Source organism: Monodon monoceros, unplaced genomic scaffold, assembly GCF_005190385.1.
Source record: "Monodon monoceros isolate NGI ecotype Baffin Bay Population unplaced genomic scaffold, NGI_Narwhal_1 Super_Scaffold_21, whole genome shotgun sequence".
NCBI classification, from domain to species: domain Eukaryota; kingdom Metazoa; phylum Chordata; class Mammalia; order Artiodactyla; family Monodontidae; genus Monodon; species Monodon monoceros.
Genome location: NW_021703778.1, coordinates 108910775 through 108930965, shown reverse-complemented (window position 1 = coordinate 108930965; position 20191 = coordinate 108910775). Strand labels below are relative to the sequence as shown.

Sequence of the window (20191 nt, the reverse complement as noted above, 5' to 3'; positions counted from 1 at the left end):
CACAAAGCTCAGAGTGTTACTTGAAGTATAACAGCTAGGAATTGGTATTTTAGGGAAGTATTACTGTTATTCAAGAATCCTACAGTATTGTAGGAAGTAAATGAATTCAAGAACTCTAGGGACACAGCAAGAATGCAGGAAGAAAGTTAGGCTGTGGGGAATAACACCACTAAAAAAGAGGAAAATGATACTAAGGACAAAAAGTCAATATAAGAAAGACCCTTCTATTTTTTTTCATTTATTCCTCCCTGACCTGGAAGAGGCTGAGGTATAGCCAGCTCTATAAACTTCATATTTCTGATTTTATTTTCATAGCACCTAAAATAAATAGGACATTTTCCTGTGGGTCTGGACCATTGGGAATTTGCTTCTTAGCTCTTTCCTTTGCTTTTGTGGTGGAAGCCCCGGGCAATTCAACTCCTTTTTTGCTAGTTTTCAGTATTCTCAGATGTGCAGTAATACTAACCACACTCTCAGGATAGTAAACTTCTCTTAGAAGTTTAACTAATATATAACGGCAAAACACTCTTTAACTGTTATATCAGGTAGTAGAGAGATGCTGACTAAATATTAGCCAACTGGTAAATTGCTCTGATGATTACTTAGCTCAAAGCAATATTCCACAACCTTGTGAAAAGGAAATGTAATAAGAACTTCATTCTTTAAACACTCCCATAGCTTAAACAAAGCAGAGGTCCAGGAGAAATTTTTGAGAGCAGTTTCTTGAAAAAGCTAATTTTCCTTTTAGAAGAACATGTTTTCTTTTCTTCTGAGAAAAGATGCCGCACCCCTCTCCTGCCTGTTCCCCAAAACAAGATTAAATACACTGGGGGGAAGTCCTCTCATTAAACCCCTTCATCAGGCAGCAAGGTAGAACATAAGTCATCTAAGCATAAAGGTATTTTAGTTGAACATCTGAGAAGCAACTTGGATTGAGGGAGGGAAAGAAACACAACTTAGGGCCTTCACCTAGTTTGGCAATAATTATTTATGTGATCTCAAGTAAATGATGTAACTTTTATGTGCCCTCAATACCCCTTCCCTAAAATGCAATGATTCTTTAGCCTTTACCATCTTCTGGCATCAGATTATTACATAACTTAATTTTGTTATGAGACAGGAAAAATATCATATGGCGGTCTGAGATGGTCTTTTAAAAGATGATAATAAAACATGGAATATCTCTCAAATCAGTTGCAAGATGATTCTTACCCGCTCTGATAAACTTTGAGGGGTGATAGGGTACTAGTTTCACTTTGTCTTTATCATTCTTATTCATTTTCCTTTTCATTGGCCTGAACTGTGGGCAACCGCTCTAAATGGACAAGTGTGTTGTTGCAATCGTTTACAGGAAACAACCTTGCTTGGCCTCAGATTCTTCTCATGTCTTGGTCATGTTCTAACATCCTCAAAGTCTAACTCCAAATATCTTTATAGTGAGAACCACATGCCTAAGCAAAGCACACAAGACTGAAAATTTAAGTTCTATTGCTGCTTTTGCAAAGCTTTGAAGTCTGTTGCACCAGTGTTTTATAGAGTTAGTATGGCATGGTTGAATGGATCCATTGGTTCTCTTGCTGGTGGTCTTGGCTTACAGATAAAGGAGTGAATTGGTCTCGAAACATCCCTCCAAATCCTAAAAGTCACTTCTTCTGTCATGACTGAGCGGCAATAAAGGATATTTTTTAGAAAATGAGGAGAGCATATAGGGAAGGAGGAACCTATCGCCTATCCTATGCTTTGCAAATGAGCTTGTAACACCAGACCTGTCATTCTGGTTTCACACTTATCTTCATGACATTACATTGAAAAAGAAAGAAAAATATCCTTGGGGAAGAAAATATTATATTTTAAGTGTACAGGGTATAAGTTAGGATTTAATCAATGGTTTAGAGTACCAGTAAAATTAAGAGAGATAAGTTAGGCCATTTTTTTCCCAGATAGGAATAATAATTTTTGCCCCTGCCCTATCTTAGAGAAGTTTTTGGGAGGATTAATGAGCTAATGTCTGTAAAGCTCCTTAAGCACCTCATATGGAGGTACAACATAAACACAAGGTGAAAAATGATAGCAAACTCCATACTGAGTTGAACTCCTGAGAGTAAAACCCCTGAAATGAGAAGATGCAGGGTCAGGATGGGTAGACTCTGAGTTCCAATGCCAGAAAAGCCTTGGTTTGTTTTAATACTGTTTAAAATAGTACTTCATGGTATTAGTAAGCATTTCTACATTTCCTATCAATCACAATGTCCCTTGTGATGATCCTATCAATCACAATGTCCCTTGTGATGATCATTTTTAATTTCTATTCATCAAATGATAGGCTTATTATCTCTATTTTGTAGAGGAAAAATCAAGATGTGAAAATTGCAAAGGCATCAATGATGACTCACATAAAATCATTGGTTTGGTATTATTGGACTATAGCCTGGGTTAGGATTCAGGGGATATGGGCTGCCATCTGGCTCTGGTTGTACGGTCCTGGGTGAGTCACTTAATTTATCAGAGACTTGGTTTTCTCTTCTTTGGAATAAGGAGGTTGAGATAGCCAAATGACCTCAAATACCATCTTGTGATGAAATTCTACAATGTGCTAAGTACTTCTTTAGTATCTAGGAACTCTAAGGCATTGTCTTTGTTACTGTGAAGGGCATGCAAAAAATGACAACTTCAAGATAGTTCCTACTCCTGGATGGACCTAGAGATTATCATACTAAGTGAAGTAAGCCAGACAAAGACAAATCTCATATTATATCGCTTATATGTGGAATCTAAAAAAATGATACTAATGAACTTATTTACAAAACAGAAACAGACTCACAAACATAGAAAACAATCTTATGGTTACCAAAGGGGAAATGGGGAGAGGGATAAATTAGGAGTTTGGGATTAACAGATACACACTACTATATATAAAATAGATAACCAACAAGGGCCCACTGTATGGCACAGGGAACTATATTCAATATTTTGTAATAGCCTATAAGGGAAAAGAATCTGAAAAAGAATATATATATACTATATATATAATATATATACACATATAACTGAGTCACTTTGCTGTACACCTGAAATTAGAACAGCATTGTAAATCAACTATACTTCAATAAAAATTTTTTTTAAAAAATATAGTTCCTACTCTTAACAAGTTTATATACTTAAAATAACAATGAAATACCACCATGCACCTATTAGAATGGCCAAAATTTGGAACACACTACACCAAATGCTGGCAAGGTTAGGGAGAAACAGGAGGTCTCATTCATTGCTGGTAGGAATGCAAAATGGTACCAACACTTTGGGAGACAGTTTGGGAATTTCTTACAAAACTGAACACACTCTTACTATATAATCCAGCAATCACACTCTTTGGTATTTACCCAAAGGAGCTGAAAAGTTATGTTCACACAAGAACCTGCACATGGATATTTATAGCAGCTTTAGTCATAATTACGAAAACTTGGAAGCAACCAAGATGTCTTTTAGTAGGTGAATGAATTAGTAAACTGTGGTACCTCCAGACAGTGGAATATTACTCAGTGCTAAAAAGAAATGACTTATTAAACCATGAAAAGATGTGGAGGAATCTTAAATGCATATTACTAATATAACTGATAGAAGCCAATCTGAAAGGGCTACATACTATAATTCCAAACGCATGACATTGTGGAAAAGGCAAAACTATGGGGAGTAAAAAGACCAGAGGTTGCCAGGGGTTGGGGTGGTGAGTGCGGGATGATGAATGAATAGGCAGAGTACAGAGGATTTTTAGGTCAGTGAAATACTAGGCATGATGATGGACGCGTCATTATACATTTGTCCAAACCCACAGAATGTACAAACCAAGAGTGAACAGTAACATAAACTATGGATGCTGGGTGTATGATGTGTCAATATAGGCTCATCAATATGCATTGAATAGGACTTTCAAAAGGAGGGAACTAAACATATAAAGAACTTATGATAATCAAATAGTAGGTAAAACTTTCCTGATCTAAAGCAGGGTTTAAGTTCTCAAAATCAATTAGGACTCACCAAGTTCCCAGCAAAAGAAATAAAGAGACCAACACCCAGTCACACACAAATGAAAAATAAAGTTCTATGTGGCAACAAAAATTAGACTTCTCCTTTTTTGGCATCTCCAAATGCCAAAAGAATCATTAGCAGTTTTGATGGCAAAAGGTTATACTCCCCATAACAAAGTTTTCTGTTCAGCAAGCTATTGTTTATATGTGAGGTCAAGAAAAATACATTTTCAGACATGCAATGGTTTGGAGAATATACCAGGAAAGTACTTTTTCTATAAAAATTATTAGAAGACAATCCAATAGTCAGTACTAAGAATAATTTTTTAAAATGGAAAACCATGGTATAAAAAATTATGTTGAGGAATAAAAAATGTATAAAGAATTAATTCTGAATTATTTTTCATATTCTTATAAAATAAATGCAAATGTCAAAAGAAACTATTGAAAGTATGAGAAAGAATGTGATTATATTAATAAAATAATAATAATTAGCTGCACCAATAATTAACTGGCATTATTTCTTTCTACTTTTAAATCAACCAAGTCCTGATGAAACAAAACATGTTACCTGTGCCACCATCCTGACTGAAATTCATAACTAGGAAGACCTTTTCATTTACATTTTATACAACATCTCTATTCAAATTATAAAGACACTATAATGTTAGAAAGGAAATGGGTATAAAGAGAAAGCTATCATGGTGCCAAAGGCAACAACATTGCAACTTTGGTTCAAAAGATGCCTTTGTCCTTCTGAAGCATCATTTTCAATGAAGTAAACATGAATCCTGGCATATAAAGTTGATTATATACCAGAAATTTTGTGCCAAACCAAAAGTATTGTTTAGAGGAATTAAACGGCATCTACAATTGAATAAATTTACTGATAGAAAAAGATGGCTAGTACAGAATCACAGAATGCTAGAGTTGAATTCTTTCAATCCAAGAGTCTAAATTTACAAATAAAAAGTATCAGGCAAAGAGAAGAGAAACTATTTGCTGAGATTACACAGAGGAAAATCCTAGACCATAATGTTGCCAACTAACAGAACCTAGTGAGAGATATTCAATAAATACCATTAACTGGTTAAATATAAAAGAATGATGTGGTAAAATTACAGAAAAATGACTGACAATTCAATATGAACACTGAAAAAAAAGGTTTGCCTTAATTTAAGGTCTAATTTTGTGTGTGTGTGCGTGTGTGTGTGTGTGTGTGTGTGTGTGTGTGTGTGGTATACGTGTATCTGTATAGAGCAATAATCTGTGAGAAATATGATGAAGCTATAAAGGGGTGTTTACAAAAGAGAGTCAGGGAGACAGAAAGTGGGGAAGAAAATGTCCTCCAAGTGTTACCACCTTGCTCAAAAGCTGTAAAGCAGCCTAATGTGGAGACCCACCTTTGATAATCTGGGACCTAGTTTTCTGCACCCCAGAAAAGCTGTCCAGTCCACAGGTCAAAGGGCAAACTTAGGAGGTCTACTGACTATCTCCTTTTTTTCTAGTCTTGAGAGGAAAACAATTCTCTTGTGGTCTGACCTAGGCAGTAATAGGCCAATGATCCAACTAACAGATAATTCAGTTCTTAAAGATCCTACAACTAATCCTGAAGTAATTGAAACCCATGGAATTTTCCCTGATTACTATTTACCATTTACTTTATCCATTTGCGCTACTGTATTACAAATAAATGCTTTTTAAAAAGGACAAGCTTATGCTATAGTAATTATAATGCTGATAGCATTATAATGCTGAGTTCTCACTAGGTAGGCTCCATTTTAAGGAGCTTTCATATATATTATCTCATTTAATACTCATAGCCACTCTATGAGGTAAGTGTTATTACTATGTCTATATTTATGATGAGAAACCTGGGGCTTTAAGAAAAATCATGGATTAGAAATAGGTAGAGACAGGATAAACTCATGCGTCTTGAACCCACAGGCTTAAGCTTCTACATTATGGTGGATCAGATTCACTGCTTCAATCTTATCTACATGAAGAGCATGGAGACATCTTTGAAATTCTGTGCTCCCAGTTTCTTCATAATTTGAGTTTATTATCAATTAAAATAACATTTAAATAATGTTAAGAAATCAAGTAAGAATAGAAATATTCATCACTGTGGTTTCAGAGCCTAAATGCAGTTCTGTCTGGTTTTTGAGGCAGCAGTGAAGTAAGGATGGGTGACATCTCTCTGTCATCTTTCTAGATTAGCAGTGCAGCCTTTAACTTCCATGAATCTGGTTTACCTGAGAGCAGTAATACAAACGACACATATGACATGAGTATATGGCTACCTCTATGAATCCTCAATTCAGGGGCAGATTGCTCCACTTCAGGAATCATTCAGCATCTTCTAGAAAAAGGTGTACTCAGAAAGAATTAGGTCTTTGTTACTCCATTTTCTTTTACTTTAGAAGGCTTACAATGGGATTGCCTATAAAAATTTCCTGTGGGTCTTCCCACTACCCCCAGATGGTAGTGTGAATAACATTTATTTAAATCTATCTTTGAATTTCAACCTTAACCTAGCCAATGTTTTTTTCTTTACAAGGCAGCTCTATATTGTATCCAATTACTCAAAATTACTTCCAAAGTAGTGTTAGGCAATGGATTTTTTTATATACAGTGGGGAAAATATCTAATAAAAGCTGATTTCAGTACTTACTTTTTGATGAACATACATGGCTAATATAATAGCTTTTTAAAAAAATGTATTTAAGACACATAGAAAGGATTAAATCCTGTCTGTTATCTGTTGATTTTGAAAGCATTTTACACGCTTTTGTTACAGCCAGATTGAATTACTGTAATTCTTTGTTTGCAGCTTTGCCAGCAGCATCATTACCAAGTTTGTATGGCTCCAGGACACAGCAGCAGAGATGATCCTGGACCTGTAGGAACCATGGCCTCCTCTCTCAAATCTCAAAACTTCCAACATATTCTCTTCTGTCTTTCAACCTTATCTCCTTAAAAATGCGGGTTTTGAAGGACATAGGACATGTGATTATTTATGGTGCCATTTGAGATTGATTATAGTGGACATGGGAAATTCCCTCTAAATGTCTTGGCTAGATTGGTTCTATTTTTATTTCTGGAAATTACACAGTGAGATTTGGGAAGATACTTCTTAAAGCATGTGAACTGTGTTTAGCTCTTTTATTTATCTATTTTGTAAAAGGACATCAGCGATATTCCCTTTCAGAGTAATTACTTAGTAATGCTGCATACCTCATAGTTAATTTGAAATCCTGTTAAAGACTCTACTCTAAAATTTTTAATGTCCAAGGTTTAAAACATTGACTTGCTGACTTCCTCTATTGAGGCAGGGTGGTGGTCATCAAGAAGACATGACTATCGTTTGACCTGCAAGCTGAACCCGGGCAACTGAACTCCTCTTCTCCTCCCCTGTCCTCGGAATGTGTGTGCTGCTTGCCTTCCCTGCCCTCAGAAGCTGCCCCAAGGATACAGCCTTGAGATAACAGTGTGGTGGTGAGACTATCTGGACTGTGTACATGACTGAACCCAGTTCAGGCCTCTATATAAACATTTAAGATTCTGGAGGTGGGGAAATTTCTTGTCTTGTGGCTGCCCATGACAAGCCTCCTAAGTTCCCTTTCCTATTAAACCTGCCACCTACCAATCTGGAGTGGTCTGCCTCTTTCTTCAGTCTCTTCCTGCCCTCTGTTTGTGGCGGTTGGTTTCAGGTTATATCTGGGAAGCTCCTGATGAGGTTACAACCTAACATCCTCTAGATGGCTATCCAAGGAATCAGAAAAGGGATGAGGAACAATAGAGTAAGTTATGAGTTAACATCTTTTTCTTTTTCCAGAAAATAGATCTTTGACCCAAGGACTACTGAGTCTACAAAGTAGCGGCAGATTCTGAAAGACTTTCTAGGCCTGACTATTGGCTCTATCACTTATTAACTGTATGAACTTCATTAACTTCAATTTTCCCTGCCTCAGTTTTCTCATCCATAAGTAGGGGATAATAAACCAGCTGCCTCAAGATGGTGATGAGGATTAAATAAGTGAATGGAGAAACTTAGAACCTGTGACTCACATCTAATGAGCACTCAATAAATACTGGTTGTCACTATTACAATTATTAAAAGAATGTTTTCTTCCTCCTAATGCAATTATTGAGTGGCCTCCTTTCCTTAAAGGAGATGCAGATGGTACCCATTCCCATGTTTATGATAATTTTTGTAATCTAGAGCAGGGTCAGAAAACTAAGGTCTGCTAGCCACTGCCAGCTCTTGTAAATAGTTTTGTAAATAAGTTTTATTAAACACACAATATTTATTCATTTACATATTCTCTATGGCTGCTTTTACACTATAACAGCAGAGCTGAATAACTGCGACAGAGATTATATTACCTGCTTTTTATAGAAAATGTTTGCCAACCCTTGATTTAGAGTAAAACAAGGTTTCAATGTTTACCGAAGGGTCAGCAAATGACAGAATGGGAGAATACTAAAATTTGAACCCAAAGACCACGGCTTTTGCTTTGTCTCTGCTGCTGGTTGCTGTGCGAATTCAAACAAGTCACATTAACTTTCCATATCTCAAGTTCTTCATTCATGAAAATAAATAAAAACACACATAAGAAGGTGACCACAATTTTCAACTTATATAATTAGGGTAAGGTTTAAATATAATAACATGCATAAAAGTGCTTGGTCAAATTCCTTTTTTTTTTAATTTAATTTTTTTAAATATAGCAGGTTCTTACTAGTTATCTATTTTATACATATTAATGCATATATGTCAACCCCAATCTCCCAATTCATTCCCATGCCCCACCCCCCGCTTTCCCCCCTTGGTGTCCATAGTTTGTCCATAGCCACATCTGTGGCTCTATTTCTGCCTTGCTAACTGGTTCATCTGTACCATTTTTCTAGATTTCACATATATGCATTAATATATGATATTTGTTTTTCTTTTTCTGATTTACTTCACTCTGTATAACCGTCTCTTGGTCCATCCATGTGTCTACAAATGACCCAATTTCATTCCTTTTTATGGCTGAGTAATATTACATTGTATATATATACCACATCTTCTCTATCCATTCATCTGTTGATGGGCATTTAGGTTGTTTCCATGACCTGGCTATTGTAAATAGTGCTGCAATGAACATTGGGATGCATGTGTCCTTTTGAATTATGGTTTTCTCTGGGTATATGCCCAGTAGTGGGATTGCTGGGTCATATGGTAATTCTATTTTTAGTTTTTGAAGGAACCTCCATACTGTTCTCCATAGTGGCTGTATGAATTTACATTCCCACCAACAGTACAGGAGGGTTCCCTTTTCTCCACACCCTCTCCGGTATTTGTTGTTTGTAGATTTTCTGATTATGCCCATTCTGACCGGTGTGAGGTGATACCCCATTGGAGTTTTGATTTGTATTTTTCTACTAATTAGTGATGTTGAGAAGCTTTTCATGTGCCTCTTCGCCATCTGTATGTCTTTGGATAAATGTCTATTTAGGTCTTCTGCCCAATTTTTGATTGGATTGTTTATTTTTTAAATATTGAGCTGCAAGTGCTGTTTATATATTTTAGAGATGAATCCTTTGTCCATTGAATTCATTTGCAAATATTTTCTCCCATTCTGAGTGTTGTCTTTTCATCTTGTTTATGGTTTCCTTTGCTGTGCAAAAGCTCTTAGTTTCATTAGGTCCCATTTGTTTTTATTTCCATTACTCTAGGAGGTGGGTCAAAAAAGATCTTGCTGTGATTTATGTCAAAGAGTGTTTGTTCTTCCTATGTTTTCCTCTAAGAGTTGTATAGTGTGCGGTTTACATTTAGGTCTTTAATCCATTTTGAGTTTATTTTTGTGTATGGTGTTAGGAAGTGTTCTAATTTCATTCTTTTACATGTAGCTGTCCAGTTTTGCCAGCACCACTTATTGAAGAGACTGTCTTTTCTCCATTGTATATCCTTGCCTCCTTTGTCATAGATTAGTTGACCATAGGTGTGTGGGTTTATCTCTGGGCTCTCTATCCTGTTCCACTAATCTATATTTCTGTTTTTGTGTCAGTACCATATTGTCTTGATTACTGTAGCTTTGTAGTACAGTCTAAAGTCAGGAAGTCTGATTCCTCCATCTCTGTTTTTTTCCCTCAAGATTCCTTTCGCTATTCAGGGTCTTTCATGTCTCCATACAAATTTTAAGATTTTTTGTCCCAGTTCTGTAAAAAAATGCCATTGGTAATTTGATAGGGATTGCAATGAATCTGTAAATTGCTTTGGGTTATATATTCAATTTCACAATATTGATTCTTTCAATGCAAGAACATGGTATATCTCTCCATCTGTTTCTGTCATCTTTGATTTCTTTTATCAGTGTCTCATCGTTTTCTGGGTACAGGTCCTTTACCTCCTTAGGTAGGTTTATACCTAGGTATTTTATTCTTTTTCTTGTAATGGTGCATGGGATTGTTTCCTTAATTTCTCTTTCTGATCTTTCATTGTTAGTGTATAGGAATGCAAGAGATTTCTGTGCATTAATTTTGTTTCCTGCTAGTTCACCGAATTCATTGATTAGCTCTAGTAGTTTTCTGGTGGCATCTTTAGCATTATCTATGTATAGTATCATGTCATCTGCAAACTGTGACAGTTTCACTTCTTCTTTTCCAGTTTGTATTCCTTTTATTTCTTTTTCTTCTCTGATTGCCATGGCTAGGACTTCCAAAACTATGTTGAATAATCATGGCGAGAGTGGACACCCTTGTCTTGTTCATAAAGGAAATTTTTTCAGTTTTTCGCCATTGAGAATGATGTTGGCTGTGGGTGTGTCATATATGGCCTTTATTATGTTGAGGTAGGTTCCCTCTATGCCCACTTCCTGGAGAGTTTTTCTCATAAATCGCTGTTGAATTTTGCCAAAAGCTTTTTCTGCATCTACTGAGATGATCACATGGTTTTTATTCTTCAATTTGTTAATATGGTGGATCACATTGATTGATTTGTGTATACTGAAGAATCCTTGCATCCCTGGGGTAAATCCCACTTGATTATGACGTATGATCCTTTTAATGTGTTGTTGGATTCTGTTTGCTAGTATTTTGTTGAGGATTTTTGCATTTATATTCATCAGTGATATTGGTCTGTAATTTTCTTTTTTTGTAGTATCTTTGTCTGGTTTTGGTATCAGGGTGCTGGTGGCCTCATAGAATGAGTCTGGGAGTGTTCCTTCCTCTGCAATTTTTGGAAGAGTTTGAGAAGGATCGGTGTTAGCTCTTCTCTAAATGTTTGATAGAATTCACCTGTGAAGCCATCTGGTCCTGGACTTTTGTTTGTTGGAACATTTTAAATCACAGTTTCCATTTCATTACTTGTGAATGGTCTGTTCATATTTTCTATTTCTTCTTGGTTCAGTCTTGGAAGGTTATACCTTTCTAAGAATTTGTCCATTTCTTCCAGGTTGTCCATTTTATTGGCATGGAGTTGCTTGTAGTAGTCTCTTATGATGCTTTGTATTTCTGCAGTGCCTGTTGTTACTTCTTCTTTTTCATTTCTAATATTATTGATTTGAGTCCTCTCCCTCTTTTTCTTGAAGAGTCGGGCTAAAGGTTTATCAATTTTGTTTATCTTCTCAAAGAACCAACTTTTACTTTTATTGATCTTTGCTATTGTTTTCTTTGTTTCTATTTCATTTATTTCTGATCTGGTCTTTATGATTTCTTTCCTTCTACTAACTTTGGGTTTTGTTTGTTCTTCTTTCTCTAGTTCCTTTAGGTGTAAGGTTAGATTGTTTATTTGAGATTTTTCTTGTTTCTTGAGGTAGGATTGTATTGCTATAAACTTCCCTCTTAGAACTGCTTTTGCTGCATCCCATAGGCTTTGGATCATCATCTATTCATTGTTATTGGTCTCTAGGTATTTTTTGATTTCCTCTTTGATTTCTTCAGTGATCGCTTGGTTATTTAGTAACGTATTGTTTAGCTTCCATGCATTTGTGTTTTTTATGTATTTTGCCCTGTAATTGATATCCAATTTCATAGCGTTGGGGTCAGAAAAGATGCTTGATATGATTTCAATTTTCTTAAATTTACCAAGGCTTGATTTGTGACCCATGATGTGATCTATCCTGGAGAATGTTCTGTGTGCATATGAGAAGAAAGTGTAATCTGCTGTTTTCGGATGGAATTTCCTATAAATATCAATTAAATCTATCTGGTCTATCATGTCATTTAAAGCTTCTGTTTCCTTATTAATTTTCTGTCTGGATGATCTGTCCATTGGTGTAAGTGAGGTGTTAAAGTCCCTCACTATTATTGTGTTACTGTCAATTTCCTCTCTTATAACTGTTAGCAGTTGCCTTATGTATTGAGGTGTTCCTATGTTGGGTGCCTATATTTATAATTGTTATGTCTTCTTCTTGGATTTAGCCCTTGATCATTATGTAGTGTCCTTCCTTGTCTCTTGTAACATTTTTTATTTTAAAGTCTATTTTATCTGATATGAGTATTGCTACTCCAGCTTTCTTTTGATTTCCGTTTGCATGGATTATCTTTTCCCATCCCCTCACTTTCAGTCTGTATGTGTCCCTAGGTCTGAAGTAGGTCTCTTGTAGACAGCATACATATGGATCTTGTGTTTGTATCCATTTAGCGAGCCTGTGTCTTTTGGTTGGAGCATTTAGTCCATTCACATTTAAGGTAATTGTCGATATGTATGTTCCCATTACCATTTTCTTAATTGTTTTGGGTTTGTTTTTGTAGGTCCTTTTCTTCTCTTGTGTTTCCCACTTAGAGAAGTTCCTTTAGCATTTTCTGTAGAGCTGGTTTGGTGGTGCTGAGTTCTCTTAGCTTTTGCTTGTCTGTAAAGCTTTTGATTTCTCCGTCGAATCTGAATAAGATCCTGGCTGGGTAGAATAATCTTGGTTGTAGGTTCTTCCTTTGCATCACTTTAAATATATCATGCCACTCCTTTCTGGCTTGTAGAGTTTCTGCTGAGGAATCAGCTGTTAACCTTATGGGAGTTCCGTTGTATGTTCTTTGTCATTTTTCCCTTGTTGCTTTTAATAATTTTTCTTTGTCTTTTTTTTTTTTTTGTCAATTTGATTACTGTGTGTCTCGGCATGTTTGTCCTTGGGTTTATCCTGCCTGGGACTCTCTGCGTTTCCTGGACTTGGGTGGCTATTTCCTTTCCCATGTTAGGGAAGTTTTTGATTATAATCTCTTCAAATATTTTCTTGGGTTCTTTCGCTCTCTCTTCTCCTTCTGGGACCCCTATAATGCGAATGTTGGTTCGTTTAATGTTGCTCCAGAGGTCTCTTAGGCTGTCTTCATTTCTTTTTATTCTTTTTTCTTTATTCTGTTCCATGGCAGTGAATTGCACCATTCTGTCTTCCAGGTCACTTATCTGTTCTTCTGCCTCAGTTATTCTGCTATTGATTCCTTCTAGTGTATTTTTCATTTCAGTTATTGTATTGTTCATCTCTGTTTGTTTGTTCTTTAATTCTTCCAGGTCTTTGTTAAACATTTCTTGCATCTTCTCAATCTTTGCCTCCATTGTTTTTCTGAGGTCCTGGATCATCTTCACTATCATTATTCTGAATTCTTTTTCTGGAAGTTTGCCTGTCTCCACTTCATTTAGTTGTTTTTCTTGGGTTTTGTCTTGTTCCTTCATCTGGTACATAGTCCTCTGCCTTTTCATTTTGTCTGTCTTTCTGTGAATGTGGTTTTCATTATACAGGCTGCAGGAACAAAGTTCTTCTTGCTTTTGCTGTCTGCTCTCTGGTGGATGAAGCTATCTAAAAAGTTTGTGCAAACTTCCGGATGGGAGGGACTGGTGGTGGGTAGAGCTGGGTGTTGCTCTGGTGGGCAGAGCTCAGTAAAACTTTAATCTGCTTGTTTGCTGATGGGTGGCACTGAGTTCCCTCCCTGTTGGTTATTTGGCCTGAGGCGACCCAGCACTGGAGGCTACAGGCTCTTTGGTGAGGCTAATGGTGGACTCCAGGAGGGCTCACGCCAAGGAGTACTTCCCAGAACTCCTATTGCCAGTGTCCTTGCCCCCACGGTGAGCCACAGCCACCCCCCACCTCTGCAGGAGACCCTCCAACACTAGCAGGTAGGCCTGGCTCAGTCTCCTGGGGGGGTTGCTGCTCCTTCCCCTGGGTCTCAATGCGCACACACTTTGTGTGTGCCCTCCAAGAGTGGAGTCTCTGTTTCCCCCAGTCCTTTTGAAGTCCTGCAATCAAATCCCACTAGCCTTCAAAGTCTGATTCTCTGGGAATTCCCCCTTCTGTTGCCGGGCCCCCAGATTGGGAAGCCTGGTGTGGGGCTCAGAACCTTCACTCCAGTGGGTGGACTTCTGTGGTATAATTGTTCTCCAGTTTGTGAGTCACCCACCTAGCGGTTATGGGGTTTGATTTTATCGTGATTGCGCCACTCCTATCATCTCATTGAGACTCCTCCGTTGTCTTCGGATGTGGGGTAATTTTTTTGGTGAGTTCCAGTGTCTTCCTGTCAATGATTGTTCATCAGTTTGTTGTGATTCCAGTGCTCTCACAAGAGGGAGTGAGTGCACGTCCTTCTACTCTGTCATTTTGAACCAATCAGTGCTTGGTCAAATTTAAATTGGTAAGCAAATTTGGGACATTAGTCATTGTGAAGGTTACCAAATCTATCCCATTCATTCTTCTTATGACAGAGCCTCTTGGCTGGTCTAAACTTGTCCTTCCCAGGCTGGTTCTGGGCCCAGTCCAGTGCCGCAGTCTCCTTTAGCTGGTAACCGATAATTTCTCCCCAATTTGAGTCTTCAGAATAATGAATTTTGTTATGGGATACAGGGAACATATGATTAAGTAATTATTTTCTTTTCTCTCTGAAGGATCATCATTAAAAAGTAAAGCTTTCCAGCCAATGGCATTGAAGCTGCCCGTACACAGCTCTAAGGGGCCCTTTGCCAGCTGGCCTCATTAAATCTCTGATGTGCTCTCTGAGTTTTGTTGTCATGGTGTGTTCACTCTTGGACACTTTTGCATTTCTGTCCCAGGGCTTTTAGGTTCACACCTTCGTGTTTCTCCCATCCTGGGCTTTAACTCTTTCTTAGGTAGAATTTTGCCTCATGTCTAATCCCACATTTATCAATATTTTCCACAATTGCTTTTTCTCTTTTTCTGAAAACTTAAGATCCTGATCCTTTCTCTCATCCCAGACCAAACTCTGAGAAGGAAACAGTTGTGTCTATAAAGCGACAGATTTTCCTTTTTATACGCAGCACCCTCCCTCCCTGTTCTCCTGGGTAGTGCACTGTGGCTTAGCTATCATTACTCTGGGTGTCATATAAAGAAATTCATTCTGTGAAAAGCCTCAGATTTTAGAGAATGGAGAATCATAAAACTAAACCCTGTGGATAAAGCCTGTCTTCTGTGTTCTGTGTGACCAATGACAGCAGAAGACATTTGGGAACCCACAAGAAGAGGCAGAACATGGCAAAGAGTTTCTGACACATAAAGGTTCTTTAATAACTCTCTTATTTGAGTGGTTTTATCACTTAGAAAGGCAGAGGTTATCTGTTTTCTGGATTTGTGGTAAGTAAAAAGTTTTTATTCTGCATATGCCTATTACCAATTATGATTTTTGACAGGTTTTAAACATTATATTACAATATTATTCTGTTACAAACGTTTGGTTTCATTCTTCCAATGAGTGTGGTAATATACAGAACACTTAACTAATATACTGAGCACTAAAGAGTAAACAGCTCAGAAATATTTATAATTCTGGCTAGGAAAGACGTTTACTCCAACTGACACACAGAAAGCTTTCTTTAAAAAAAAAAAAAAAAAGTGCTGTCATGCTAGATCCACTTAGCTTATCCAATCAAACTCCTCAAGGTCAAAACTTTAGAAGGGACTAGAGTTTCAGGTCATACAGAAAAATCATCAGGGCTCCATATTCTCAAAAAGTTTTAAAAGTTTCAATTTAAAAAGTGACACATAACACACCACTGTAAAGCAATTATACTCCAATAAAGATGTCAAAAAAAATAAAATAATAAAATAAAAAGTGACACGTGGCAAAGAAATTTACACTGATACTGTACAAAAATGTAAAATGAAAACACAAATATTTTCACCTCCCCAGATCTTTAATAGCTACAGCCATTTGCTATTCTGGCTAAATTGCTGAAGATTGTGACTAATAAACCTTCCACAAAGAAACAATGATATTTAGTTCTGTCCTGCTCTTCCCATTGAGTCACCTGGCATGTGAGGGTATCCAGTAAATACCAATAAAGACCAATTTTGCACAGTAGTTCAGAGAATGGGCTTTAGAGTCAGACAGTTCTGGATTTAAAACCTAATTCTACCACTCATTATATGTGGCCTTGGACACACAAAACTTAACCTCCATGTGCCTGTTTCCATATCTGCAAAATTGGGATCCTAATACCAACCTCATAAGTTGCTGTTAGCTTTATATGTATATACTCACAAAGGAATATTACACAATGTCAAAGTAAGTGAATTACAGCCATATTCAATGAGATGAATGAATCTTGGCATTATAATGTTAAATGAAAAAGAAGTCCTAAAAGATAACATACAGCATGATTACCTTTTAATAAGTTTAAAAACAACTAAAATTCAAAATATTCTTTCTTACTAGAGGAAAGCAAGGAAATAAAGAACATGGGATTCAGGATCGTGATTATCTTAGGTAAGGATAGCAGGGGATGGAATAGGGCTGGGAAAAACACATGATGAGGTATACATCACCATCAAGATCCTGCCTGTTCTTTGGAGTAGGAAAGTCTATTTATTATCTTATTTTAAAAATAGCTAAATAAATAAGAGTCGGGCATAAATGTAGTGAGTTTAATGAATGGTGATACTGAAAACATAAACATGCTTTGAAGAAATAAAAGAGCAAAAAGCATGTGATAATCTCTGGTACTTTTGAAAGAAAAATTCTATGATTATTTTCAGGCACTAAGATGCACATGGTAAATAATGAATTAGGGGTAGTGAATATTCCCTAGTGGCTACAAAGTATTTGTTAGCAAATGACTAGAACTCTTAGGAATTATTCAATGATTTGGAAGCCTAGAGATTTCTCTCTGTCTCTCTCTGTGTCTCTTAATCTCTTTTAAATTTGTTACAAGGACCTAGCTGAAGATAATGTTGATGACACTGTATAAGCCTAAAGCATAAAACTAGTGTCATTTGGCAGCACCCAATTATTATGTAACATCTTTGGGCTTATAATGTTGAGATTTCTATCCTTTATGAATGCACCATTACAAAAAGTAGAAATAATGATTTACATGTATGAACTCATAACCGCATAAGATAAATATTACCAGCATCCCATTTTATAGATGAAGAAACTGAGGCACCAGGGATCATACAAGAAACATGACCAAGGTCACACAACTGACTGGGGCCATTAACCAGTTCACTAAAGCTGCAATATAGATACTATAGAGAGAAAATAAATTTCACAACATCTAGCCTACTGATGACCGGGATGTTTTATATGGTACCTGTTAAGTTCAAACAACACAGAGGGAAATATCTGAAGACTCCATCTCCCTGCAATGGGGGGTTAGAATGAAACAAGCGGAGGTCAAGTAACAAATCATCTGGATGTTAGATTTTAGATAGTGAAACCCATTTGCCTTGGCAAGAGACTTTTTAACTTCTGGTTTTAACTTCAACTCAGTGGCAGACAAGGAGTTCAAGTAAAGCAATGTGTAGATGTGTAATGCAGACAGTTTACTGAGAAGTACTGTGGTCTTACCTTGGAGGGGGCCTCCTCTTGGGTTATGCAGGTGAGCAAGGGGGGCCTGTCTGTCTGGCAGAGGGAAGGTGAACTACATGTGACTACATTCTCTGATATGTAGATTGCTGGAAGACTGCGGAGCAGAATGTGAGATGACTAAAACCTGGTCCTAGAAGGCTTTGAGAAGAAATAGTTGCTTGGTCTCAAGAAGTTCTTTCCTTCTTGATTTTCCCCTTTCTCCTCTTTCAGACCTGTTAAGCCAGCAAATTCATGTTTGCAACCCCAAAGCCTTAGGCTGGCACCAGCCAGAGTTCGAATAATCACTGCAGTTACAGGAGGGTTCAAGCAGTACAGGCCAGTGTGGCCAATGAGAACAAAGATTTCAACTTTAAACTGCTTTTGAATAGATATTGTGTAAACCATGGGAACAAACGAAGGGAACACGTCTTCTTCATGGACATACAACGAACATGTACACAGCCATGTGGCTAAGTTTGACATTTTTCTAGAGTGGAAAATGCCTCTAATGTAGGAAACAGTTTTACTTTATTTCTTCCTTCCATAAATAGTTGATTCTTTCATGTGTAAAAATTATGTTTCCTTTTGTTAGCATTAATGGTCTTATCTTAAATCATGTGTTTTTATCATATCAATTTATGGAAGTATTTTTAGCCACATTATTTATAGAACATTTAGGTCTGCCTTTCAAAGTCCTCAGTAATCTTTAGTGTTTGCTGGTCTGCTTTTAATTTATCAAAGCCCTCCTTCAACAGGCGTTGCACAAAACACACAAGCAGCAGAGATTTCCCCTATACAATGTGTATTTGATACGCTTAATGTTCATCTTTATACACACACAGACGCTGGCATATAAGAAATGTGGAGGGTGCCTATAAATTCAAGGAAACGTTTAAGAGCACAGTGATACATAGATACATGGGTATAATACTTTACGTACTTGATAAATATTTTATCCCTACCATAAAGAAAGCTTTTTATAAACTTTGATTGTTTTTTATTACCTTAAAGTATTGCAGTTGTTTCTCAGCATTCATTGTTCCTTCCTTTTCTTGTCTCAGACAGGAATTGAAGATGAAAAGCTCTGTATCTCTTAGCCACCCTTTCAGTTCTTTGATCCTGACCTCCAGCTGCCTTACCAGGCTTCCGCTTTCAGGAGAGAGCAGGTCACGTGCACCCGACCCACTGTGCCCTGCCATTGTGTCCTGGATCTTCTCTCCTAGGGTTTTCTAATGCATCAGATTAAAAACAAAAACAAAAACACCAACAGCAAAAAACAAAAACATTGATTAGCGTAGGTACCAAATACGTATCACAGTTTGGCTGGTGACAAGAGCCACCTGGAAGGTGTCTGCTGCATCTCCCACCTCACAACTGACATTCAGTTCAGATTAGCTCAATGTTCCATTTAGGATTCGATTCTCGAGCCATGGATGTTGTTCTGACTACCACCAGAGGCTTACGAAGACGTCATTCCCTTCTAATTTCCTCTAACAGAAAGGAGCTTTGACCCAAAAGTTCACCATGGTCACTGATAAAAACTCATTTCAATTCTCAGGACAGGAGTTTACAGTAAAAATTCTCTGCAAAAAATTTTCAGGAGATAGAAGTTTGAGTTTAATCAATACACTAAAGAGGCCAAGAGTAGACTGTGCGTGGAGAATTAAATTCCTTTTTTTTTGTTTTGTTTTGTGAGGTACAATTCCCTAAACCTTATGACACAGGACTGTTAAGAAGGGGTAGCCTCCTTGGTGCTGTTGATTTTACCTGACCTAGAAATTGTTCAACCCTTCAGTTCTTCCCACTTTGCATTTGTGGATGCTAGACTTTCTAAAATATGTGTTAAAATAAGCCCCAATCCACTATGCTAGAAGCCTGCTTAGATGAACCACTATGGCACGAAGGTACAGTCAGGAAAGGCTTTTTTTTTTTTTTTTTTTTTGGTGGAAAACACTCTGGAGAATCAGGACGAGTTAATCTATAATGATGAATTAAAGCTACAAAAATAGGCTTTAAAACACAAATAAAATTAAGTCAACAAACATTCATCTGCTGTGTAGTGTTCCGTAAATAGTATCTTTAGGAGAAAAATCGCCTTTCGTGGCAACACCCTTGTATTTTCATGGTGCAAATATTGATAATTTGAAGACCCTCAGTGGAATCCAGATTTAGCTATTGTTTTCATGTTGTAACAAAAGTAGCAGCAGGAGGTGAAATCAATGCCCTTGGAGGGTAGGGTCACAAAAAAGAATTTATTGCCACTTTTTTGTTCTGGAACAGTTTGCAATCATAAATTCTTCATAAACAGAATACTTCAGAGAATGGTCCATCTTCATAAATATACGACAGAGGACATCAATTTCATTTAATTCACAATTTGTGTCAGCACAGCA

General features: G+C 37.0%; 1 protein-coding gene across 4 annotated transcripts in view; it reads right to left on the bottom strand.

Moving 5' to 3' along the window:
• AKAP6 (A-kinase anchoring protein 6) overlaps window positions 1-20191 on the bottom strand; it is a 598070-nt gene that overhangs the window by 70990 nt on the left and 506889 nt on the right. For all 4 annotated transcript variants that reach the window (XM_029238347.1, XM_029238344.1, XM_029238345.1 and 1 more), the window contains one exon: window positions 18803-19027. In XM_029238347.1, the coding sequence (XP_029094180.1) occupies window positions 18803-19027 (225 nt within the window). The remainder of the gene's footprint in view (window positions 1-18802; window positions 19028-20191) is intronic.